General features: G+C 39.9%; 2 protein-coding genes across 8 annotated transcripts in view; one reads left to right on the plus strand and one right to left on the minus strand.

Moving 5' to 3' along the window:
• LOC119079012 lies at positions 1–13,773 on the minus strand. 3 transcript variants are annotated; one of them, XM_037186779.1, is made up of 10 exons: positions 13,545–13,773; positions 6,789–7,188; positions 5,675–6,723; positions 4,616–5,560; positions 4,488–4,552; positions 4,284–4,426; positions 892–4,202; positions 697–823; positions 441–602; positions 1–377 (listed from the first exon to the last, which is right to left on the minus strand). In XM_037186779.1, exons 2-10 carry the CDS (start codon positions 7,158–7,160, stop codon positions 180–182), a joined length of 6,372 nt encoding a protein of 2,123 aa, XP_037042674.1. In that variant the 5' UTR covers positions 7,161–7,188; positions 13,545–13,773; the 3' UTR covers positions 1–179. The 3 variants fall into 3 exon arrangements, with proteins under 3 accessions (XP_037042674.1, XP_037042673.1, XP_037042672.1); XM_037186778.1 differs by lacking the exon at positions 13,545–13,773 and adding an exon at positions 11,837–11,990; XM_037186777.1 differs by lacking the exon at positions 13,545–13,773 and adding an exon at positions 8,367–8,492.
• The window catches only part of LOC119079018 (phospholipase D2), a 20,296-nt gene continuing 6,635 nt past the window's right edge, over positions 12,630–26,290 (plus strand). The window contains exon 1 of one of the 5 annotated variants that reach the window (XM_037186792.1): positions 12,630–12,731. In XM_037186792.1, coding sequence (XP_037042687.1) covers positions 12,701–12,731 — 31 coding nt within the window. In that variant the 5' untranslated portion in view covers positions 12,630–12,700. Of the gene's footprint in view, positions 12,732–13,792; positions 13,907–20,799; positions 21,250–21,281; positions 21,595–25,215; positions 25,356–26,290 lie in introns of those variants that run through there. The other 4 variants (XM_037186794.1, XM_037186793.1, XM_037186791.1 and 1 more) reach the window with 4 other exon arrangements.

The raw sequence follows: 26,290 nt of genomic DNA on the forward strand, positions 1-26,290 counted from the left end.
GAAACAATTTCATTTTTTATTCACAGCGAAAGTTCCATCGGCTTTTTAATTCTAACAACTTTTGATAAAGGGGGAGCGTAACAATAAATAGTGAAACGTGACTGTAACATGATAGTTCAAATATCGTTCAAAACAAATAAAAAAAAAATCAAAAAAAAACTCCCGACCAACACAATGCTTCATTCATCTTCCGAATCAATGGTAATAATTTCGTTTGTCTGCTCCACCACCGGTGTTCCATTCGATGCATCCGCAGCATGCCGTTTCTTCAATTCATTCAATTTCAGAATGTTCAATCGCTTCTCAATCCGTAACGCTCTCAGATTGTTGTGCAGCTTCTTATTCTCACCTTTGAGTCCGTTTATAACAATCTCACTCTGAACGACGATGAAAAAGAATTGGTAAAAAGGAACTCCAAAGAAATGCAAAGCACAGCCTACCTTTCGTACAATATCCAGTCCGGATTTGTGGCGTGCCTCGGAATTTGTCATACAAGTGTGCGCCAACCGTAACACCAACAAATGATGGCGCAGTTCCAGCGGAAACCGTTCATTCGAATGGAAGTCACTGTTCAAATCGATCAGTTCGGTTTCGGTTAGAACCTAGAGGGAGAATGGTCATTAGTATGATTAGCTCACCGGATGGATCACTTCACAAAGCAACACATATGTGCCACACAAGCCAATTCCCACTCACCATTGACATTCGTAAGGTACTGTCATCATGCGGTTGATAGGCCGCATGACTGCTTTCATTAACAACGAATTTCCATTCGATCATCAGATTTGCGGGCACCATCGCGAAAATTTTGTCCTTCAGGTAGCTGCATGGTCAAAGAAAAAAGGATTGGAATGAGCAATCGAGATGACGCCGAAACGGTAACACACTTACGTCTTATTGAGATAGTCGACGCAGAATTTGAACGTACGGAACACTCTCGATCCGCCAGGCAGATTCAGCGAATAGGCAGCGAATAACCTTTTGGCCATGATTTTACCCAGACCCTCGACTTGACTGATGAAATAACCGTTGACGGTTTGACTGGTTTCCGATGGCATTGAAGTGGCTTGTGGTTTCGGCGTCGATTCATCATCGGAATCAGTCAACTGTGTCGGTTCGGTTTCGACCTTTATCGGATTTCTGTTCGCCAATTTTCTTATGTTCGATGGCACCAATCGCAATGTGGGCGGCGGATGATTGCTCTTCTTCAAAACAAACGATTTTCCATCCAGGGCGATCGACGCAGAGGACACCTTGGCTGGCAAATTTAAATTGAAATTTGATGGCTTAATGACCACAATGGGAGCGGATGATTGTCTTCCGGCAACGGATGTGGACGCTACTGGCAGAATGTTTGATTGTTTATTGGACGGTGAGAGTGGTCTATGTTTGTGCGGATTTAACAGGTCGATGGACTTGCTTCGATGTAGTGTCACCGAATGGGCAGGATCTATCTTTTTGATTATGACCGGTCTGTTTAGCAGCACTTGACCGGAAGACTCTTTCACTGGAATCGGTGTCAGGGTCAATTTATTACCCGGATTTTGAACCAATTCAAAATTCTTTACATTCACCGGCGGTCTGACACTTTGAAACTGATTTTTCGCTAAAAATGGCTTGCCACCAGTCGACACGATGGTTGTGTATCTCCGCTCTCGAATGCTTGACGGAATTGATTTTGGTTTTGCATTAATTTCCGGTTGAACATTCAAAGTCAGAGGTTTGTCTACCGGCGATGGTTTGTCACCGATGGGCTGCTGCAGCATCCTTTTCAACGTCGGTTTGTTGTTCGACACGAACGTTGTAAATCGACGGCCTCGTATCGGCACACCTTTCGACACATCTTTCCAATCGGAGTTCGATTGCATGCTGTTCGTAAGGGTCAGTGTGATGGGTTTCGACTGAATCGTCGAAGTCGGTGCAGTAGATGTTGTCGGGGTCGATGATGACGCTCCAAGGAACTGTGGCGACATCAACAGTTTTGTGTCGACAACTTTGATTGAGCCCGTTTCCGGATTCGATTTATTCAATGCTTTGGCTGGTCTGGCACGCAGTCCGAGTGATAACTGTCGAACAAGGTCCGAACTGGGAACACTGCTTGAGCTTGATGCTGCCGGCGTCGACGTCGTACAATTCGAGAAACCTTCCGATGAAGTGGGTGACATTAGCGTGATGTTCATGGTTTTGCTGGTAACGGTTGATGGTTTTAACCGGATAAATCCCAGCGACGTGGACGTCGATGGTTTCATTGCGGGGTTTTTCGATTGCGGCGGATACGTTCGCAACTTTGGGTTATCCGGTGTAAAATCACCGACCATCTTATGATCGTCTTTCATGTACAACCATGTACCGACGGTTACGTTCACGTTCGTCGTTTGTTCGGTCATCCGTTGATACTCTTCGCGTTGTATCATTTTGCCTTCATGCTGTTGGAGCAGTTGCAGGCTCAGCGTTTCATTTTTCACCATAGGACCAAAGAACAGTTTCATATCGGAGTTGTGCGACACATACACCTGCGGCGACAGATTATCCGGTCCCCATTGAACGGTCTGTTGAGTCTTCTTTGCGTGGTCAATGGCCAACATAATCTTTTTGTGGCTGATGAATTGCTTCCAGGCGGGAACGTAGATGTGCGAAAAATCGTTGGCCAGGGACAGCATAAAATACCAGCGCTGATTTTCGTTGACCGGAATCGGTAGCTGGATTTTGTCGATGTTAGACGTATCCAGTTTGCGAATGCAAATGTTGGATGGATGTGCCGACGGCTTCGATCGGTTCTGTGCCGTCAATTTAACCATGTCGTTGAACAAGGATGAAATTTTTGATGCAAGGGCTGGATTTGCGTCGGGTGTCGGCACTGCAATGACGCGATCGTTCATGAAATCATTCTTGCTATGTGTGCAGCCGAGCACTCGCCAATAGTTCGATATGCCAAACAGTAAGACCGACAGTTTGTCCGTTTCTTCATTTTCCACACCGAGTTTGATCAATTTCGGCAGCAGAGGCAGTCGTTCCGTCGACACAGCCTTTATATTGATCACATACATTGCATTTGACACGATGGGCATGATGTTCTTATCGGTAACGACAAGCAAGACCTCTTTGGTATTCAGCTGCACTTCCCAGACGTAGATGCGATCGGCATTGAAGTGGGAGAGGAAATGTTTCCATTGCATGTAATAGAAAGCTTTGTTGACCGGACTGGGTAGACTGGTCATTGACTTCAATTTCTGACTGATTCCTTGCATTGTCTTGCATATAATGTTGTTGAACCTGGAACGGTATTTGGTCGCATTGGCATCGCTTGTGATTGAATCCCGGACATCCGCCGAACTTGACTGTTCCATAACATCCGATTCCACTGAATGGCTGGATTTATTCACTTCCGCATTCGACATTCCCGATCTGTCGTCGCGGACATCAGGTACTGTCACCAGTTGACCAACCTCCGGCATGGCTATGCATCGCTTAATACGATTCTCAAGCAGTCGCTTCCGTTCGGGATGGTCTCGTTCGATAGTTTTGATCTTTCGACGTATGGTCTCCAAGCGAACCCGATTTTTGATTTTCTGATGATTGGTGTCGACCACACGCACACGACGGCACGTTGTTGAATAGTCCAGGTCTTCGTCGGCAGCGGCCATGTATTTGTTGGCCGGTTCGTCTTTGTTTCGCTCGAATGTGTACTGTCGCTTTTTCGTGTAGACCGGCTGTTCAATGACATCGATTTTCGAATTGCTGAACTCGAAACGACGTCCGTCGACCGCCCGAAATTTGCAAAAACATTTGTACAGTCCGTGAATCATGCACAAGGGCTCCAAATTGTCCAACGCATCCAGACGTTCAACGTTGACATTCACATGGATCATACTTTTGACCATGTCATTCTTACTCGACGTCAGCACCTGGTCGTCCACCCGTTCCACCTTTTCCGGTTTCGATGCACGCATCCGATTCTCCTCTTTGGTCAACAGCGTTTCGGACAAATCACGATGTACAAAATCACTTTCGAATTGAACGCAATCGCTAAGCCGTTTTGGCACCTTCTTCAGTCGTTTCTTCTTTTCGTCCCACGTCGGCACGTAGATCGTTTTGCCTTCGGACACCACCACCGTTGCGGTAAAGTCTTTCTCCTCTTTGGCCAACGATGCGTTCATACGATCGCAATATTGTTTTATGTCGCTGTTGTGGACGGCACTTTCCTGTTCGGGTGGAATGAAAAGAATTTGGTGTTTGGGTGGCGGCAGTTTATTGGGATGTTTGTGCGAAGGAATTGTACTCACGAAAGTGCTGGTGTTAACTTTACTGCTCGGACATTTGCATTGAAACATGCAATCTACCTCCTTACAGTGATATGAATAGGTTTGGGCGCCACGAAGGCTATCACAAATGCAACCGAGCCGGCAAAACGCATTTCGGCATTCCTCTGAAAAGTGAAAGGAACAATTAGGTTTCGTCGTCCAGTCGCATCCATTGTAGCGTCTTACCTTTCTTCACCCATGAATCGTCGAATCCGTGAATGATCTTGGCATTCAGCTTCTTCAGTTCTTTCCTGTAAGAAAAAGTCCGATTAAAATTCCGCCCAACCAATCGTCCCAGAAAGCATTCCACTTACACAACCTTCCCGCCCGGTGTATTCTTTTTATTCTTCCCATCGACCGCATTCATTCCGACTGTCTTACCATCACCACTCTCCACCTGTCCATCCACTTTGCCATAGTCGATTTGCGGATCGTCTGTGACCATAGACGCTTCACACAATGACAACGCAACCGAATCAATCATACCGGTGAGAACATCGGCCACAGTCACAGCAACTTCATCACTTTTATCCACATCTTTCATGAAGCTCAGTTCCGCCTTCTCATTGTCGTTGATGGAATTGAGTTTGGCCAGTTTGACGGGCACCATTTGCCGGCGCTTCCGCACCAAAATTCGACTTTGATTGTTCATGTACGGAATGTTAAAGGTAAACGATCGATTAGCATCGACGGTTGGTTCTGTTGTGGTTCGTTTGCGTTTGCGGCGACTGGGTGGAGGAGTGGCTTGCTTTAATGTCGATAGAGCAAATTCGGCCCACTCGGGTGTGATGTTCTCGTACGGCAATGCGAGTTTCAGGTAAGGATGAACGGCTTCGGGCAACGGATGATCCAGTTTTGGCCACACTTCCAACTGAATGGTTGGCAAACTGTACAATTCCAGGGGTCCCAATTCAACATCGATAGACGATTTGATTGGATTCAGTTTCTTCAGTGACAATGGGCCTGGCTTTTGGAACGAATAGCCGTCGGACAGAGTATTCAGTTTCTTGGCCGTAAATGACGACTCTGAATTTTGATTGGTCGTTTCGGTAATCAGTTCGTCAAGACCGTTGATTTTGATGTTGCCGATGAGCCTGCACGTCTTACTGCATCCCTGATGGGCGAATCTTTTCTTGTTCATCGGCTTCAGTTGAACGAGTTCTTTGACGATGTTGTTTCCCCGACCGCCCATTACTTTCACATCTTTACCATTGTCTCGGATGGTTTGATAGTAGAAACGTCCATTTGGTGTGTTCAGCCTGTGTAGCAAATAAAATTGAAAATTACTGAACCGAATGACTAGCCGATTCGACTGTGAATGTCTCATATCAACCACACCCGTCAAACCCAACCCATGCGAAAGTAAAACTCACCAGCACGTTGCGCGCCAACAGTCCCTTGTGAATGGTATGTTCATTTTTTGAATATTCCTGATGAGCGTGTAGTTGGGCACCGGACCGGCTTTGGCACGTTTTCGCAACTCTCTGTACACCGTCGATTCGTTCTCAATCATCAGGTACTTAATGTCGGCCTTACGTTCGAGCAGTTGTCGTTTTTCGGCAACCGTTCGCGGTTTCTCCACATCACTCGGCAGTTGCGGACAGAGTAAACTCGGCGGTTCAGCCTCAGCGTACATCATTGCTTCATCGTGTCGTTTTTTCAGCGGTGCCGTTCGATAGGAATTATTGTCCAGGGCATTCTCCTTCATAAAATTGTCCAATTCTTCGCTGACGAATGCCGATTTGACACCTTTGGACTTCCGAACCACTGGAGTCGGTAGCATTCCTGGAATGTTGGGCCGTTCGAATTGCGCTTCGTCCTCTTTGAATCCGAGAAAACCATCCGCAGACGACGTTGAATGATCGGATAGTCGACTGTCATCGATGGCATTATCGATGGTGGATTCATATTCGATCAACGGCTTTTGCGGTGGTGGATTCGGTGCCGATTTTTCTGGTGATGATTGTGTGCTCGGTGACTGATTCTCGTCGTTGGTTGACGTTGGTAAATTCAATCCCTGAGTTTTCAGTTTGCTGATCAAAGAATCGATAAACTTTGGCTTCTGATTGCAAATGGTCTGTGCTGATGTTGCTGCAGTAGTTGATTTCGCTGCATGTCCATCGGTTGACCTAATTGGATCACCCTCCAAGGAAGAGTAAGACGCATGTCGACTATACGATGGCGTACTAGTACAGCTCGGTGTTTTTGCTCCAATGACCGAACTACCACGAGTCGTGTTACCGCTACTCGGCAGTAAAGATATGGACGATCTTCTGCCGCTCTGTAACAATTTTAATTGTTCGCGAATTTGTTCGTTAACTTCTTCCGCCGTTGCAGGAACACATTTGGCCTCATCTCGTTCGGGCGTGCCGAACACTCTCATGTTATCTGTGGAATTTTTCGCCTCAATTGTTTCGGATTGCTGAAACAATAAAATTTATTCCGATTAATGGAAATGCGATGCCAGACGAGTCATCGAACGCTTACAGTAGCAGTCGCTGACGAACCAACAGCTTCGCTCGGCGCATCAATTTTCTCTCCACCATCGGTTGCTTTATTGATTTGAGCTTTAGATTTTGGTTTCGGTGCCTGGGAACTGTTCCCATCACCGGTTTTCGATTTGTTTCGTACATGGCACTTCTTTTGGAATCGCTTCGAACACTGTCTTTGCCGTTGCTTGTCGTCTTTGCTCTTCACACCAAATATTCGCAATTGATTGAACAGCAAAACGACTCGATGCTTCTTCAACGTCAGTTGCAGCTGAAGGATGTAACGTGGCTTCTTCAAATAGGAATACTTTCTGGCTAGATTGGTCTGCTTTGCTACGAAATTTTTCATCTGCTTTCTGGTTATTCGCATTATTGAGACTATCTATTGATTGGGATCTCTGCAAATGGAGGAAATAGAGAAAATTGTTTTTTAGCTTACACTTCGGACTTTGTACAGACGGTATGGTCGCCTGACATATCTGAAAGTCATGACGATGTCGGATATTTTCGTTGAAGGACAATGTAATGCATGCGAGGGGTAAATGACTTCCGAAACGGGTGTGACATGATTCTCTGATTTTGTATTGAGTTTGAAGACAATGAGATTTTCAGATTCTCCGTCTCCGGAGTCGTTTATCCCTTGGAGTTGAATGACGAGAAAAAAATTGTTTTATTTCGGCAGCGCCTCATTTACAAAAAAAAAGGTGAATTGACACCCCTGACCTTAACTTAGGATTTCAGTTCGAATCAGTCAGAGCCGAACTATCTAAAGACAAACCTTAAAAAAAATTAAAATAATTTCGGATGTGATGATAGTTCCTCAACACCCTACCTGCCATTGCTAGCTAAAAAATAATCTTCACGAGATTTTAAAGAACTTTGGTTTCGTTGTGCCGAACTTCGATCTTTATTTTCGAGTAACAAAAAAGAAAATCCATCGCACAGGAGGTCAGCCGAAATTTTATTTATTTTAAAACATTCTCCGCTCATCAATTGATAACGAAAAAACCAATTCAACGATCAACATGCGAAGAATTAACATTTTTTTCCAGATCTCATGGCGATACACCAGACATTGAAATTCCTAATCGACTCTCATTAACATTTCATTAAATTGCCATCTTTCGGACGAAAATTCAATTGACAAAACTCCCGAACACATTTTCGCCTTATCCATCATTGATGAACATTTAAATGAACGGAAATTTCTTACGTGTTACTTTCATTCATTCACACAACAGAAACAACAAATTGTCATCGTGAGTTAATCGACTCTCTTTCCGGCAATGTTTTCTTTGTTGGCAATTTAATCGGAAAAAATATCTTTCGATTGAAATAAGTTATAAAACCAAATTTCAAAACAAAAGTGACTGTTCGGGGTAGAAAGTGTCTATTTCCCGACCATCACAAAATGGCGACACTTCCATCATCGCAAAATGGCGGTTTGGCTAATACCATGCGTATTCACCACAAAATGTGTGCGATAACATTCGTGAGGAAAAAAGTCGGTGAAACTACGCTTTACGGACAGATTATAGCAAAACTTAAATGACTTTCTTGTTGCGTTGTTACTTACAAATAATCGGATTGAATTTAAAATGATAAAATGAACCGATTTCCAACAAAATTTAGCGAATTTAAAGTGAAAACCTTAAGCACATTTTTTCCCGGAGAGGTTCCACACCACTAAAGAGAAATGAATGAAATAACAAAATGTCAAAATGACGTCAGGGACTGTATGCGCGCACATACAGTTGTTGGTTGTTTGGTATTGCCATTGATGACAGAAAAGGTACTGCGCGTCGTTCATATATACATTCTTATGTATACACAGTGGCATGAATGTTTCCGCTATATACCCTCTGTGGATGCTTATAACTCCATTTGTTTTTGGCTGGTGAATTCACCACAAGTACACGGAGATCAATGTTGGATTTATTTGTGATAAAGAAATGCGAAGAGAAAGCACGTGTTCAGCTCCGGTAGAAAGTAACAATCGAGAGCAAAGTCAATCATTCATTTAAAATACCATTCAGTCACACACAACTCATTATTGTGTTGTTTCATTGAAAAGTTCCACGTCAACATGTTCGGTTATCAAACATTCATTCACAACGAAATGTGTTGAATGGACGAAGTCGCCGTGTGTTTTTTCACATGGCATTGAAATTATTAAAAGGATTTGTTTTTTGCGTTTGATTACAGAAAATTGGGGACCGCTGCTGATCAGAAAAAAAAGGGTCGAGCGTTAATTTCGTATGCATGCGAATTGGATGTTCGTTGGTGGAACGAACAAAAAATCTGGGAGAATTTCGTTTGCAGTCGGGCGCCCATGAATTCGAGTAAGAAATTTTCGTGCGGTTAAGTTTGAATTTCGTTGATTGGATGCTATTCCAAATGAACTGAACGGAGTCATTGATTTATTGAATGAGATTTTTGTAAAATGAATTTGATTCAATGAAATAAAGTGAGATGTTGCAACACATAATGGTTTTTCGCTTGAATTTAATCATTTCATTTTAGAGTCTTTGGGAGAAGGGAGTTGATCTGAGCACAGTGATGTTACCACTCGTTAATTATGGTGAGAGAAAAATTTGGGGGATGATTTTTGGGTTCAAATTAAGAGCTGGAAAAGTATTTCATGGAACTAATTTTCTTGTGTTACAGGCTCGACAATTGGTGTTCAATCTCAAATCGACCTAGGAGATTTTGCTGCAAAATTCCATCTTGATGTTTGTCGTATTGTCAAGGTATCGTGCTTATTATCGTCTATCGTGGTAAAGATAACTTTACATTTCAACTTGGACACTCTTTTAACTTTCAATGGAAAAAGTTTTACGGACGGGGAAATCGATTTTGATAGGAAATAGAGACTTTGGACTTAAAGTACTCTGAGGCACTTTGGTCTTCCGATTTTAGGAATGGAATCTTGCTCTTGTGAATGCTATTTGCTAACATGTGCTAACACAGCGTAAAATTCCAGTTTAGGCACATGTTAGCAACAAGATTTTATGTACAGGAGTGGGATCTTCATTTTCCAAACGTCACGTTTGCGAAGTAGTGCGCAAAAGTTTACATGAAAATCCATTTACTTTGATCGCACTACTGTACTTAAAAGTCTTTTCCAACTCTTTTACATATTTTGCCGCATGAATGAATATGTTCCACCAGCGAAGATGGTCTTCAGCAGCAAAATACATCGACAACGTACACTGAATGCAATCGGCACATTTTATTGGGCTTGCATGAATGTGTAAAGCCATGTTTCAATGTTAGTTTAGGCGGACTTCATCTACTGATTCCACTAATCGATTATCAAACTCTCATAGATAATGCTTCGAAAAAGGCCGTTTCAACTTCAAAATTATTACTGTTTGTACCTTTGAATGTTCAATAGAGTGTCTGTTGGAAAGGAATTTTTATTGGTTCCATCCATTTTATGTCATACACGTAAACCGGTACAACGTCAAAAAAATCTTAAATTTTTCTCGTTGATTTGCTTGAACCTGAGGATACGAGGAAAATGGTTTAGTACTCGCTTCAGATTGGTTTGATGGGCAATTGATGTGATGGATTTTGATGATGCATTATGGTACTGTTGATATTGTTGGTCATAAATTTGAAATGTTTTAGCGTGAGAATCAGATTGTTTATTCGAATGTCGAATCATTATGATGTTCTTCCGAAAAATGACATCACTTGCGATGAACGGGATTTTTAATATTGTTTAATCGAATACTGAGGATATTTCTCGAAGAAAATTCAATCCACGGTAGACACAATAATGTAGATGAACGCTGATCAAGCAAACATCAGAGATAACTACCCTTCCCACACGCAAATTTTGTTTTTGTTACGTTGCCTTTATTCTAGCTTCGCAGCCGCTGAACTCAATTCGTGAACAACTCAGAGTTGTCTTAACCTGGTTCTTTCAGAACCTTGAAAAAAACGCCTTGCAATTATTTAACTTGCTCGTCGAATCTGTTAGCAACATTTCAGATGTCTAACTCAATCGGCAAACGCTTCGAGTCCTGTCAAAACAATCAACTGGTTTTACTACAATGATATCGTTCATGGAATTGCCGGTAATTTATTTATTTTTTCGTGGTGTAATCTATGTCATACACTGACCAAAAAGCGTTGACAATACCTGTAACGGATAGCTTTGTCTCCAGGTAATCTTAATTATATTCCACAGTAGTTTTTTTGGTATTGGCGCTGCAACTCTGGCTATTGTAGATTACCTGGAGACAAAGCTATCCGCTACAGGTATTTTCAACGTTTTTTTTTTTAAGTTTGTTTACTTGCGGTCAGAAAAGGAAATCCAGTTTCTCACATTCACCGTCTTGCTGCGATGTTTGTTGTTTCGATGTGTGGGATGTTATCCTCAACTTCGGCGAAAAACATTTTTTCCACAAGCCTCAACAACAAATATCTACGCAAGACAGTGATGTACAATTTAGCACGTGGACATTCAACATTCCCCAAGACTTCGAAGCTCCGAAAAATTGGGCTATAGCTATCTAAGCTATACCAGTCTCATATTCATGTAAAGCCCATAACCGAAATGATAGATTTCGTTTCCGATAAAATGCAATAAAAGTTAGCGTGAAGTTAAATCGAACCAATTCCGAGACTTTCAATCTGGGAAATAATCTCAGGATATGTATCGAATCCAGTCCTTGCAAAGACTAATTACAGATTACCAATAAACCGACGTAAAATCCTAAAATGAACATTCAACGCCAAATTAACTACTCGTCAATAGGACCAAGACACATCAGGACAACTATTGTTTTTGGTAAACATGGTAAACAACAAGTGTGTGACAGTCACATTCAGTAAATAATTTCACTGTTCAATGGAAACGAATTGTCTTCCGCACAGGTCTGATTCCACGATAACACCATTAAAATGTTCGATTTCAATATAAATACAAACCGGGAAAAATATCAAACTTCTCTGACTACACAAGCAAAACACATGGATGTTTTCACTTATGAACCTCTCCGAGTTACATGAAATTTAACAATTTTGGATTCTTACTTAAATTGTTCGTCTCTCGAAAGTTACACCGTAGTTGAGCACCGTAAACAATTATTATTTTTACAAAAAGATTTACAAAATAAACACACAGAACACAATACGGAACGTCAGATCGGAATATCAACACAACTCACTATGACTGAGACCATCATGGTTATGTTTATCAACTTTTGACAGCAAAACGACAATGTGATGGCTCTGCGTGACGCAACAGTTCTTTTTTTTTAAATCGAACCTATCAGAGGAGTGTTGTGGGCCATTTTGTGAAAATGGTTGTCGATCTCAGAGTGTTGATTTGAAGAGACTAGAACGTCCGTTTGGGAAATTATTTCGGACATCTGCTCGTCGATGATTTTAATTTCTTTGTTATCGCTTTCTATCGGTACGTAGAAAAGATTCCGTTTTACGTCGATTCTAGTCATCGCTCTTTTGTGAAGTGAAATCTCTCTCGCTAAAATGAAACTCATTGATCAGATCACAGTGTTGTTCAACATGGAAGTAAATTTACAACTAAAATCTATTGATATTAATGGGCTGTACTTATAACCACTCGCCTCGCTCAGTCTTATCGTTTCTTGCTCTGGTCTGGCGGTGGAGTTGATAAACAGACACTTGAAACTTTTGTGGGAGATAAATTCATCAAAAATTGCACTGGAGTACCGAACAGCAGATGGTGTTACAACCGCTGGTGTTCATGTTTTATCAAACAATAGGCTTACTCACTTAATGTACTCACTTGCAGGGTGTGTGCGTGTGAATAGATCGACTAAGCAATAGCTTGAGCACCAGCTGGTGAAATATCAGCTGTTGCAAATTATGTCACTCCAGTGGAAATTTCCAGTGTATTTATGTGACAAAAATTAAATGCTAGTAAAAGAGATGTCGCCGCGGAGGTGTAAGTTTTCCGCCATTTTGATTAAATTAAAAATTCTTTTGATTTGAATTTCTCTTCATAAGAGCCGTAAGAAACGAAAAGAACAACAACAAATCGTCTGAATTGAGTCAATCCGTGTCAGTTCAAATTTCAAAGTAAAAATGGGGGTTTTCGCAGAGAGCAGCGAAAACCTTGCGGAAAACAAGGAATATTGCCGATCTGGTGTTACCATAGTGTTCAAACCGGTGTGCCAAATCATCTGTGAACAGGATTCTACTTTCAAAAATTATTCGATTTCTCAAACTTCCGCCAATTTTACTGACCAATTTTATGTGAAAATGTCGAGAAATTCGGGGAAGTTGGTCAAAAATGAGAATCTGTTTGTGACCACTCAATAGAGCATAGGAATCGAATACATTTTCGCAATCTTCACAGAGTGGAACAACAATCGGAATCGTCAATTTTCACTCGATTCAATTCGATCTAATTTGGCGGAGTTTTTGTCTTTCCGAGTAGATGGAGAGACGTTTAAATCATCAATAGCCTTTAACTTGCGTCTAAGTTTAAAAATTCATTAAAACAAAGTCCCGCACGATTAGATTTTCAGGGGGCAGGTAACCGAACGCTCTCTATACTGACGCTAAAGTAGGAGCCCTGATAATTTACGTCTTGTCAAAATGTCCTCGAGCGAATGAACGCGGTGATCAATGTTAGGTTATGATTGTCATAATGGCGTACGGTGGTCAAAAAAAAGTTTTTCAAGTCTTCGATTAAAAGACATCGGAATTACGAATGGATTAAAAAAATTACAAAAATAGAGACAAATCTACTCACCGACTGCTCAAATGTGAAATGTTAGAATCGATGTTGCGATATATCTATCGGTATGTTTTGCACGTTTTTGTTCCAAGAACTTATGTTGCCGTTAAATATCAATTTTGAAGACCTTTGATTAGTTTTCTTGTAGCGAACTTAACTTAAATTCAATTCTATTCAAAGACTCTCGTGACAGCGATACTTCCGCGACTCTTTTCGCATTTAGTATGAAATTGTATACACGAGGTTTTTCCTCACGCGATGTGAGCCGATTCATTTCCTGTCAAGTTGATGACCTTTGATGCCTTTGAAATCCGATGAATCGTATAGGCCACGGATACAAAAAACCTCGACCTTATGAAGTAAACACGATCTTAACAGTAAGTCGAAATATTTATCAACTGGGGTGAGGTCGTTTCCATGACAAACCTTTAATAACATATTTCTCTGTTATAAATAATAACGGATGGTTTTGCTTCCGCCGCACACGCTTTATAATGTAAATAATTAATAATGGGGGTCATACAAAGAATCACGACCTAGCGACTAGGTTCTAGCCCATAGTAAAACGTTTACGCTGGAAAGTTCTATACGCAGCTCACTCCGTATATAATTCGCTGATTACGCTAGAATTATATGGAAAGTGAGGGAGAGAGCAGTTTTCATTATTTTGTTTTAGGAAACGACGTTTAACAAACCGCTCTTATCACAACAGCATAAAAACAGCAGCCATATTTATTGTCGTCTGTCAGCCTTAGGTTTGTTCCAAGTAACTGTAAACACGAATTTTCACTGGCCGAACGAACACGATTTTATCCATATATAGGATCGGTTTTCATATAAATATTAATGAGGTTATGTCTCTATCGACAATTCGTATGGCCTTGTAACAAACCTATACTAATTGTCGTCCGCAGCTTTAAAAAAAGTCTTGGGTCTTAGTCATGTATTTGTTGTATAAATATACGTACATGGTTCGAAAATGAGTCATACCACGTGTTAATGTTGTCATATTTTCGCATTGTGACCACCATGAGAGTTTTGAGTTATAATGTCACGAAACACATGTCACTTTATGTTGACATTATTATCTAATGATGTGACGGTAATAGAAAATGATGAAATGGATGGGGGTCGTTCCTCGCCCTATTATAGGAAATACATGCTACTTTCAATATTCATGGTTTCCCTAAACTACTTTTAAACGCAAATATTTTGTTTAATCTTGTGGAAGCCAATCCAAAATGCTGGTTTGGTTTTATTGAGAAGAGGACAGAGTGCGACATCTTGTTTTGAGTGAAAAATACAAGGAACAGGTTTTGCGTGATGTCAAACATACAACAAAAACTAGATACTTCATCATAAATCTTTCTGGTGTTAAACGATAAGGTTTGCCCAGATATCAGCCACGGAGACTGATGAAATTACAGTAAGCACTGCTTTTTCTCATAGAGATAGATGAGTCGTTTTTGATGTATGAGTTAACACAATATACAATAATAGGTTTCTTCCAAGGTGAAATGAAATGTCAAACAGTCATCCATAGAGCCATGACCTTAACATTATTTACAATGAAAATGTAAAAAAAAAACAAAGGAAAAAAGTTGTGGTTATGGTTCTATGGATGACATCGGTTCGTGTTCGTCTTGTCAAAGTTTGTTTTTACAGTACGATGGAAGAAACCTATACAAACAATCATATTCGGTAGCTCTCATCATTGCTAAAAACTTTAAATTTGACAATTGTCAATTCATTGTTAATGCTGGAAGAAGTGCTGTGGTTTGTTCCAAGGCCATATGAAATGTCAAACGTGATCCATATGTTATGGTGAGCATTAAAAGTTTGGAAACATATAAGAATGTGAACAAAAGAACAACAGACAATAGAACAATAGACATCAAATTTTACCCGCTTCAAGGACAGTATTATTGAAAACCTACATCAGCGTATCGCGGAACTGTCGGATATCGGCGCGACGGAAGAGATCATTCAATCGGCATACACGAAACATATGTCCCCACCTGGTAACTACGGCACAACAGCAGAGCTGTGTGCAATGTCAGAACTATTCGATTTTAGTTACTGCATCATTCGAGAAAATGATCAGGAAAATTTTACGTGTTTCGATTACGGTTCGTCACATAACGGAGACGAGAGACCAACGCTACACTTACTGTTCAGCGGTGACATCCTTAGAGGGCATTTTCGATTTTTACGACCGATTGACCAGCCACATGATTCGCCAATTCAGCCAGGAACGTACTACTTAGTGAAAGAATACACCTCTTCCAGAATTACATCGATAGCGCATGCACAACACAAACCTATGCTGGAGTCGGAACATATCGACGTCAACGGTGAAAACGAAAAAGAACAGGAAAATGCTTTTGAGGATTTTGTGTTGTTATTGGCTAGATGCAAAAGAAACATTCGAGTGCTGAAGAGGGTGCCGAGAGGTGCTAGAATCCTGGCCGCAAGGAAATTGACACAGTGCATCGAGGAATGTCTAGCTGAACCATGCTTGGATTCGAAATGGAAAGAACTCCTCACATTTTCCTACACTTCTTTGCGGGTGAAGAATCAAAAATAAGTCTTTGGCGTCAATTGTAAAAGGAAACATTGAGAAGTCGGAATTAGTATTTCCTAAACCAAAGAAAAAGTCAAACGGGATATCGATGTCAAAAAGAGTGGAATACAAAATAGCCGAAGGCAATGTGAAAGGAGCAGTTAAATTGCTGTCATCGGCGGACACCTTAGCGCCGCAATCGCTTGAGACATTTCAACGCTTAAGAGAAAAGCATCCACCACCAACAACAGCATTACAATTCCCAGAACCTCCGGACAAGGACACGCAACCCTTACAAGTCACCGAAAAGGAAACTTACAAGTCGCTAACAAGTTTTCCTAAAGGTTCCGCAGCGGGAATCGACGGAATTCTACCTCAACATCTCAAAGACTTGACGTTACCTTCAACCGGAGAGGCAGGTTTGAAGCTAATCAAGGCCGTCACCGATTTATCAAATTTCATGCTGCGCGGTAAAATGGACTCCGGATTAACCGAAATAATGTACGGGGCTTCGCTGTGTGCTTTGAACAAGGAACTTGGAGGAATTCGTCCAATAGCAGTTGGAAATACGTTTCGTCGACTGGCTGCAAAAATGGCTTGTGCTTCAGTCCGTAATGACATGTCATCAAAGTTTGCTCCGAGGCAGGTCGGTTTTGGAATTCGTGGAGGATGTGAAGCAGCGGCTCACGCCACAAGAACTTTCATCAAAAAGAACGTCAACAGGAGAGCAGTAATCCTCAAAATCGATTTCCGTAATGCTTTCAATGAAGTGAATCGCGACAAATTTTTGACGGAAATGAAATTGAATTGTCCGTCGATTTATCGATTCTTGTGGCAGTGTTACTCGGTATCAACGGTGCTGTTCTACGGTGACTTCATACTGCTATCACAAAACGGAGCTCAGCAAGGCGATCCGTGCGGTCCACTTTTGTTCAGTGCGGCGATTCAATCGGTTGTTGCTGCATTGCTATCAGAATTCGTCGTATTCTATTTAGACGATGGAACAATCGCAGGGGAATACGAGAGTGTCCTCCGTGACTTCAAAACTATCATTGTTGAGTGCGGCAACATTGGTCTGCAAATAAACCCGGCAAAGTGCGAAATTTACTTTTGTTCCGAAGTGGATAATGAAATAGTGAGGCGGTTCGAGGATCTTTCGCCGGGTATATGCGTCGTAAACGAATTGACTTTACTTGGAGCACCGATATCAGACAACGCGTCGAAGAAAGTATTGAAAAAGAAATTAGACGAATTGAAACGGCTATTTCGGAGATTGGATGAATTGGACAATTACCACATCGCTTTCTATATTTTGAAAAACTGCTATTCATTGCCGAAATTGATATTCCTGCTAAGAACAACGCCAATGTGGGCAATTCAAGATTCAATGGACGATTTTGACACCAGCATAAAATCGACAGTGGAAACGTTAACAAACAGTAAATTGGACGTTGAAACATGGACACAGGCTTCATTACCAGTGAATTGTGGAGGTGTGGGAATTCGTAAAGTACGAGACACAGCACTGCCAGCATTTTTGTCATCGGTGAATTCGGTATCTTCTTTGGTAAGCTTAATGTTAAATATACCTGCTATACACCTAGAAGAAATTGCCGACTATCAGGATGGTTTGAATGAATGGCACCGGTTGTACCCGGAAATCGATTTACCGGAAATACCATCACTTCAACGTCAATGGAGTTCCATCGTCATTGCGAAAACGATGCGTGATTTACAGTTCAGTGGAAACGAAGAGAAAGCTCGACTACTTTCAATTCGACGCCCGGAATCAGGTGCTTGGTTACACGCTTTGCCGTCTAAGTCAATTGGGACGTTGCTGGAAAACAACGCTTTTCGCGTGATCGTCGGATTGCGGTTGGGTTTGGATATTTGCACGACACACATTTGCAGATGCGGGGACATGGTGGACCGAAAAGGAAGACACGGCCTTAAGTGTCGTAAGAAGGTATCTCGACATGCAACACACTCAGAGCTCAACAGCATCATTAAGAAGGCGTTAGTGTCAGCAGATATACCAGCGAAACTGGAACCACCTGGTCTGTCCCGATCAGATGGTAAACGTGTGGACGGCATGACACTTATCCCGTGGTCAAGAGGCAGCACTTTGATTTGGGACGCAACTTGTACGGACACGTTTGCTCCAAGTAACTTGAGATTCAGCGCAACGAGAGCAGGTGGAGCGGCCGAAGACAAAGCACACAGAAAAACATTGAAATATGCCTCGCTCATCAACAACGATTACATTTTCGTCCCATTTGCGGTGGAAACGATGGGGGCGTGGGGCAGTGAGGCCTTAATTTTCTTCGACACTCTGAGCAAAATGATCGCTATCAGAACAAACGAGCCAAGGTCTAGGGCTTTCCTTCAACAAAGAGTGAGCATAGCTATTCAACGAGGCAATGCGGCAGCTGTAATGGGGACGTTTAGAGCGGAAGACAAAATGGATGAAATATTTTATTTATTGTGAGGATGAGAAATGTTTAAAAAATTGACAGATTTGTACTAATGCTGATGTAATAAAGGATTTATTTATAGACATTGTATAAACCTGCTTCTATTGTTCTATTGTCTTCTTATCTATTGTTCTTTTGTTCACACTACTCTTATATGTTTCCAAACTTTTTAGGCTGATATATCCCCAACGCCAACGCGCAGAGGCAAAGCACCTAGCAGGGTAATAGAAAAAAATAAAGTAGTACTTTAATCGAAGTATGCGAATATTTCCATACCTTTTTTTTCATAATGTCATTGCAAAATTACCATTAAGACTGCTAATGGTATTATTGGTATCAAAAAACTACTCTATTTGACGTGTAAAAACCTCTATTACCCTGCTAGGTGCTTTGGCAGAGGTCATGTTTTATGGATGAAATCGATACGACAGTTGTTTGTTACAAAGCCATCCAATTTCAACTGAGGAAAAGGTTGATAATATTTTGTCTTTTGAAGGAAAGTTCCCTATTTTAAAATTTCTAATGTAAATTGGACGGGTTGGCTCAGCGGTAACGTATTTGCGTTCCACCAAGAAAATCCGGGTTCAATATCCCGGTGAGGGCAAATTATGTATAGGATTTTTCCTCAATATGTAGCGCGAAAGTAACGTTCCTACGCGTATCCAGTGCCCTTAAGAGGCATCGGTGCTTTGCTGAAAAGCATACATTAAGGCGATTTTTAAATACTGGATTTTAGTTTACTTTTGATGATATCTTTCCATCAAAATCCTTTTTTAAAAATATACGACCGCAATTCCGACCACGAATGTGGTAGCTTTCAACAGAAAACACATTTGGTTGTATCAGTTCGACCAGCTCTGAGAAACGTGAGCAGTTTATCAAAATAACCTGCTCACTTTTCTCAGAGCTTGTCAAACGACTACAACCAACTCCTTCCTGGTCGTGTTTGAGATCTAATTCATCATAGTCGCCGCGACTTAAAGTCGCGTCTTAGTTCTAGTTACAGTATCACTTTAAATTTTAGTTCAGTTTTTGTTTTAGTTTCATAGGGTATCGCTCATGCTAGAAGTGTGATGGCACCACAACCACACATAGACAGTTTCATACAAAATTGTAGCGCAGTTTCAGTTCTGTTGAAATTTTGTATTGAAATGCAGTTTCAGTTACTTATAGCCGCCATGTTTTTTTGCGATACAACCCTCGTATCTGCAATATGCATTTGCACGACCTCCCTAAACCTTACACCCTTGACGATATGAAGATCAGCTAACTTCTCCAATTTTGAACTGCTGGTTGTGTCATTTAAATTCGAACTGCCTAACTCATGTTAGTTTTACAAACTACTAGTTAGTCGGAACTCTGGATCTCTTATCTCAATTTCTTACCGCGACATTGATACGACTTAACACAGTTTTTGTCAACATTTTGTGTAACACATAGATTCATTCATAACCTTTTGCGGATGCAAACATCTTTTCAGTTGAAGAGAGCGACGAAAACAATCAGAAATTAACAATGAAGACTCATCTAAAACTGAATTATTATACTTGATGCCGTCTATGAAAGGTCAAAACAAAGACAGTCCAGTCGCTTGTTTATTTTTTTAATGTTTTTTATGAATAGGAACATTGGTATTCCCACAAGATAAGAAAGATAGATTAATTATGGTGCAAACGCCATACCACAACTGGCATGTTAAATACGACTGTTAAAACATTTCGATGAATGTGATGACATCATGGTCTACATAACAGATACATAACATCTAAGAAGACTCATATCACATGAAATTAATTAACCGAGCACATAGAATCATTCAAATCAAAGGAAAAATAAAGAATTATGATTTTTCTTCTGCACATCATCTGTTGCATTAATGGTTACACTGGTACGTTCAAATTACACAAACTATAGCTTACATGAAAACAATCCCAGATTTTTACAATCGCATAAATCAGCTGTGAATTATTTATAATTGCACGTTGACTCTCCTGCTCTCTTCTCGATTCATTCTAAATTACCCCGCTTAGTTTCAAAATATTCAAAAATTTTCTCATTTTGATGTTATTCATGCAAAAAATGACCTCTCCACTCCAATAAACGATCACTGCTGGGCAATAAACATAATAATGTTGTCCCTTTCCATACAATGAATTATACCAATAATCCAACTGATCTAAGCGTCTCACAACAAAAATCATTGAACAAAATCCACTCACTGTTTAGAGTATGTGTAGTTGAGTCAGTGTCAACGATGAGACGTCAACGAGAGGTTGGGTTTTGGTTATGATTATTTTGTAGTAAAAAATGATGTTGTCGATTTGGTGAATTGTACTACATTCTAAATGAGTGTTTTTGGTGTTTTATGGCTGTTTTCTAAAAATAACTCGAAATTAGAAATTTATGTGTGTCAACGTTTTGGATATCAGCATTATGCTCAGCCCATCAAGACTAAACACACCGCATTTAAGATAAATCATACAGGGTTGTTGTTTATCGCGGAATTGTGTGTTTTTGTTTGAAAAATTCGATCGTTTGCGCATCGCGCGTACAACAGAAACAAAAGTGTATTGCTCGGCGGTGTGTAATTGTTTATGTGTGACTAAAATTTATAAAAGTTTATAGGTAAGATAAGGTGTATATACCACGTCTTATCGGTTCGTCGGCAGTACACATTTTACAGGTGAATTGAGTTTGTTGTTTTTTGTTGTTGTTGTTCTCACTGATATCGTAAAAAAAATATTTTGCCTGTTGCTTCAGTCGTACGTAGTTTTTACAACTGAAGTGATTTTGATGTACCTTGGCTCGGTATTTTTTTATTCGGTTGATTCTCTTTGGACGCGTAGCCTTGGCATACAATTTCCATGAATTTAACGAATTAGAATTTGAAAATTTTGAAGTTAACCTAAACTGCAGTTGCGGTCTATCCGACTTGGGATTTATATAAAAAAAAAAAAAATGAGTGACGAAAATATGCACAGAAAGATTTTACACCATAGGAGCATATCTCAGCTAATTGAACATTTGGGTAAAGTCTTTTTTTAAATTTAAATTTGGTGTTATCAATGCGAGATATAATTTTATGGATAGAGAGGTCGATTGAGAGAGTGTTTATTATGTTCGCTAAATAATAGCAATTCATAAATTGACTTCTTTTTTTTGTGGATCACTGAATGAATATGATGATCAAATACACGAAAATAGTTTTCTCGTTTCGTTGCTTTTATTTGTGAATAGTGGAACTGGTGACAGTGTGCCGGATTGATTAATTACTGCCAGTGCTACCAGTTAACCATATTTTATGCGACCAGATATCCGAAGACTTTCCACTGTTTTCAGTTTATCCCCGTGACAAACGTTACATTCATCACTATTTTTACGTGGTTCAATGTCACAATACCTATTTGAAGTCATAAACATTCATGCTGTCATGTTTTATTACATTGTAGATACTCACATAATATTGCCTGATTCACTTCAATGCTCTGCGCTATCTTTTGTTTGCATAAATGACAAAATCTGACTATCAAAGTGTAATATCGTGTGTGGGCCGTCGCTTCAATAAAGATTGGATGCCCAATTAGATATAGTTAAAATATGACATGGAAAATGTAATGACTTGAAATTATCGTACTTTTCCCAATGACAAAATTCGCTAAAAATCACAACATTTTATCGATCAGACCTTTCTGTGCCCGTATAAAAGCTCGATAGATTACTCAACCGATAAACGTTATTTGGCAATGGTTGTGTGCTAGATAAGGGTGTGTGTGGAAATGAGAAAATGATTCGGTTCGGTACGGGATTAGTTATGTGGAGAAGCTACAGGCTTTGAGTTAAATGCATTTGATAAGATAGCGCAACAAGTGCCGGTATTACATTGACGAGTGGTGGTTGCCTAACCAGAAGGGAATTGTCAATGAAGGATTAGAGAGACACATATGGTACATACACTTGAAACTGGCTCAACCATATCACACGGGGATTTTTTCAATTAATTTTTTAGAGCTAAGACGTTGTGCATGCAAAAGTGTCTCGAGAAGCAGAAGAGTTATTACTTGCTGTACCATAGCTCCTAGCATTGACTCTTTATGTTAGACGTCAAAAAGCTTCTAAATTTCGATACATGTGTGCGGATACGCCACACTTGCATGTCCTGCGTGTTTTAATGAAGAAAGCATGACTCCTGGCTTAATGAACGAAATACGAACCCCATTCCAAATATTTTCTATGGTGCTAGGAACAGAGCTATGGCTGAACTAATTGACATTTGGTCTTTCCTTTGTTCTTCCAAGACTTCCAGGTAGTCTTACGTTTTAAGACTTATTACTTTGTGGATGGGAAGCAACGGTTTCCATATAGCAAACAGTTTCCATATAGCAAACAGTTTCCACATAGCAAACAGTTTCCACATAGCAAACAGTTTCCACATAGCAAACAGTTTCCACATAGCAAACAGTTTCCACATTGCAAACAGGTTCCACATTGCAAACGGTTTCCACTAAGCAAACAGTTTCCACATAGCAAACAGTTTCCACATAGCAAATAGTTTCCACATAGTAAACAGTTTCCACATAGCAAACAGTTTCCACATAGCAAACAGTTTCCACATAGCAAACAGTTTCCACATAGCAAACAGTTTCCACATAGCAAACAGTTTCCACATAGCAAACAGTTTCCACATAGCAAACAGTTTCCACATAGCAAACAGTTTCCACATAGCAAACAGTTTCCACATAGCAAACAGTTTCCACTAAGCAAACAGTTTCCACTAAGCAAACAGTTTCCACATATCAAACAGTTTCCACATATCAAACAGTTTCCACATAGCAAACAGTTTCCACATAGCAAACAGTTTCCACATAGCAAACAGTTTCCATATAGCAAACAGTTTCCACATAGCAAACAGTTTCCACTAAGAAAAGAGTTTCCACTAAGCAAACAGTTTACACTAAGCAAATAGTTTACACTAAGCAAACAGTTTACACTAAGCAAACAGTTTACACTAAGCAAACAGTTTACACTAAGCAAACAGTCTACACTAAGCAAATAGTCTACACTAAGCAAACAGTTTACACATATCAAACTGTCTCCTAATATCCAATGAAAGTGTAAACCAGATATGGTCTATTGTCCGCCCGGAGGACATAAAAATTTGACATAAAATGTGAGTGCGTTTAAGAAGAATTCGCCGATCGACCATACCTGTTCTAAACTTTCATTGCTAATATCAAACTGTCTCCTAATATCAAACTGTCTCCTAATTTCAAAATCTTTGGTAAACACAATTTATGCTATAACTACGATTTCTCTAGAGGTGTGACCTCTTCAGAACTATACGACCTATAAATTCTCGTAAGTAATAAGTTGGGCAAAGTTACAGTTCCCTCAGGAAGAAATTTATAGATGCTCGAGTTATAAATGCTCTAGACGCCATAAATCCTTGAGAGTTGTGAATTCTCTTCACATAATTCTGCAAAGTCGTCGATCTCATTTTGTCCCGACACAAAATGAATGGATTAAGACCCATACAAAGCGAATGTTCATGTATTTAGAAAGGCAAGCAGGTGTTAGAGACTACTTAAGGTCCGTATACAACTCTGAGCGACGCGAAAATGTATGAGAGTTCTGCTAATACACTCTCTAGCAAACAAACTTCGTTTTGATACTGTCAAAATGCTACAATATTTCTTTAGACACATACACTGTTGACTAATTTCTAATTTTACATGTGAAATGAAAAGGCTACGTTGCATTTTTACCACCTTAATGAATGTAGTTAGTTTGCTATAGAGGGTATTGGTTCTGATGTTTTTTCGCTTGATCAGCGGAAATTTTTGTTGCAACCCTCTCTTCGCTCGTGAACTTCATGTATGTCAATTTTTAAATTTAAAAGCTAAGCGGGAATATTCATTGTATCTCCGGCATAAGAATATTCTACGGCAAGTCGCAACAAGTTCCAATAAATCATGCGATCTAGCGTTCATCAAAATTCTTTCATGCAAGGCAACGTCAGCGATCGTTATGAAAATCACTGAGTTGTAAAATAATTCTGTAAACGCAGATTTTTGCAATTATGTTCGTTATAGAATTATGAATGAAAAAAAATTGCAAGAAAATGAATGTTCTCAGCTCTAATTGTATTAAATGATTGCATGACCCTCATATTCAATTCAAAATTTCGACATTATGCAAAACGGCATAGCACCGACATTTCCAACAGTTTAGTCTTAAAAGAGAAACATTTTCGTTCTACCAAACAATTTTTTGCTTACTCGTTGAGTATTTGTTTGAGTAATTTTCGTATTTTCTTTGGAATATAAAACCTAGTTCGTTATCGGAGAGCGTAGGTATAATCATTACTCCACTCCCGTTTATAAGGCTATCACTGTATATTAATGCCATATGTGCTAATCACCGTGCGTTAAAAAAAAAATAGATTTTGTAGTATAATGACCACCACAACCTTACAACTGAATTAACTCGAATGCACACGTACAGGTCTTTTGCCTATCTCTACTGGCAATCAGTTAAGAGAATGTGTGACGATTAAAATTGTATGGCTGTGTTAGGTGCTAAATTAATTTAATTATTGTCACCCAAACCGCGAGTAGTAATTAGACTGAATGGATTCCAGTTAATTAAACGTTTGATTAGTCAGTCACATTTTTGAGTTTGTGCAGAGCGTTTTGTTTCACGTTTTATGGTATCGAGATGTTGAGTGAAGACTATAATTTTGTGACTACGAACGGAATCTAAGTTTTGGAAGATCAAAATTACGCACTTGAGGTGAAGAAGAAGGGAACTATCGATTCCCTTATTTTAAATATCAGTGATAACTTACCATTAAGTCTAGTACTTCTTTCGTTACGTTTCGTATCGCCTAGCGTTTCTTCACTTTCCAATCATTTTATTTAAACATTGACCAACACTACTGCCAACACTATTCAGTTCAGAGTTCAATTATTTTGTTGATATCGATAGCACAGAAGTATTTACATATAGAAAGTTATATCAAGTTCAGGGTCAGGTTTGATTGTCATGATTATTATCACGATATGCGACCAGCTAGTGTATACGATCTTTAATGCTGTGAGTTATGTAACACAAAAACAGAAATAAATAAAAGTGCAAGGATGTTGCTCAAAATTAAGTGAATGAATTCTAAGCCACCACGGACTAAAAGTCTTTTTTAGCGAATTAGATTCACACGCTAAAAAGACTTTTAGTCCTAGGTACGAAATGTACTATTACATGCTACATGCCGCATAGCCTATTTTAGGAATTAAATTCCCGAAAATTCTTGAAATTCTTGAAATTCTCGAAAATTCCCGAAAATTCTAGAAATTCCCGAAAATTCTCGAAATTCCCGAAAATTCTCGAAATTCTCTAAAATTCCCGAAAATTCTTTAAGAAATTACCTAAAATAGGCTATGTAACATGCGTCGAAAAGGCTACTTTTCATGTTTCAAACAGTACATATCTCGGGATAAAAAGTTAAAAAGTCGAATTTTCGAGTGAATTTTGTTGATTCGACGCGAAGTCTTGGTCAATAAACATACGAGAACGAGACATAATGTAAGCTGAAAATACAATATTCAAAATCAAACGGACCCTTCTTTAGGTGAATTTCCAGTGCCATATTCAAGATAGCACCTGCAATTTCAATAGCAATGCCTTTCCCAAAATTCGAACTATAATATTCACCACATCTCATCACTTAC

Source organism: Bradysia coprophila, unplaced genomic scaffold (genome assembly GCF_014529535.1).
Source record: "Bradysia coprophila strain Holo2 unplaced genomic scaffold, BU_Bcop_v1 contig_297, whole genome shotgun sequence".
NCBI classification, from domain to species: Eukaryota; Metazoa; Arthropoda; class Insecta; order Diptera; family Sciaridae; genus Bradysia; species Bradysia coprophila.

What these genes read in the sequence shown, in the direction of transcription:
- LOC119079012 (XM_037186779.1), bottom strand. Translation starts at nt 7,160, where the DNA reads ATGCGAATAACCAGAAAGCAGATGAAAAATTTCGTAGCAAAGCAGACC. An exon ending in TGTTGGCGCGCAACGTGCTG is followed by an intron (nt 5,561 to 5,674) that starts GTGAGTTTTACT and finishes TTTGCTACACAG; the next exon opens with GCTGAACACACCAAATGGAC. An exon ending in CGATTCATGGGTGAAGAAAG is followed by an intron (nt 4,427 to 4,487) that starts GTAAGACGCTAC and finishes TTCACTTTTCAG; the next exon opens with AGGAATGCCGAAATGCGTTT.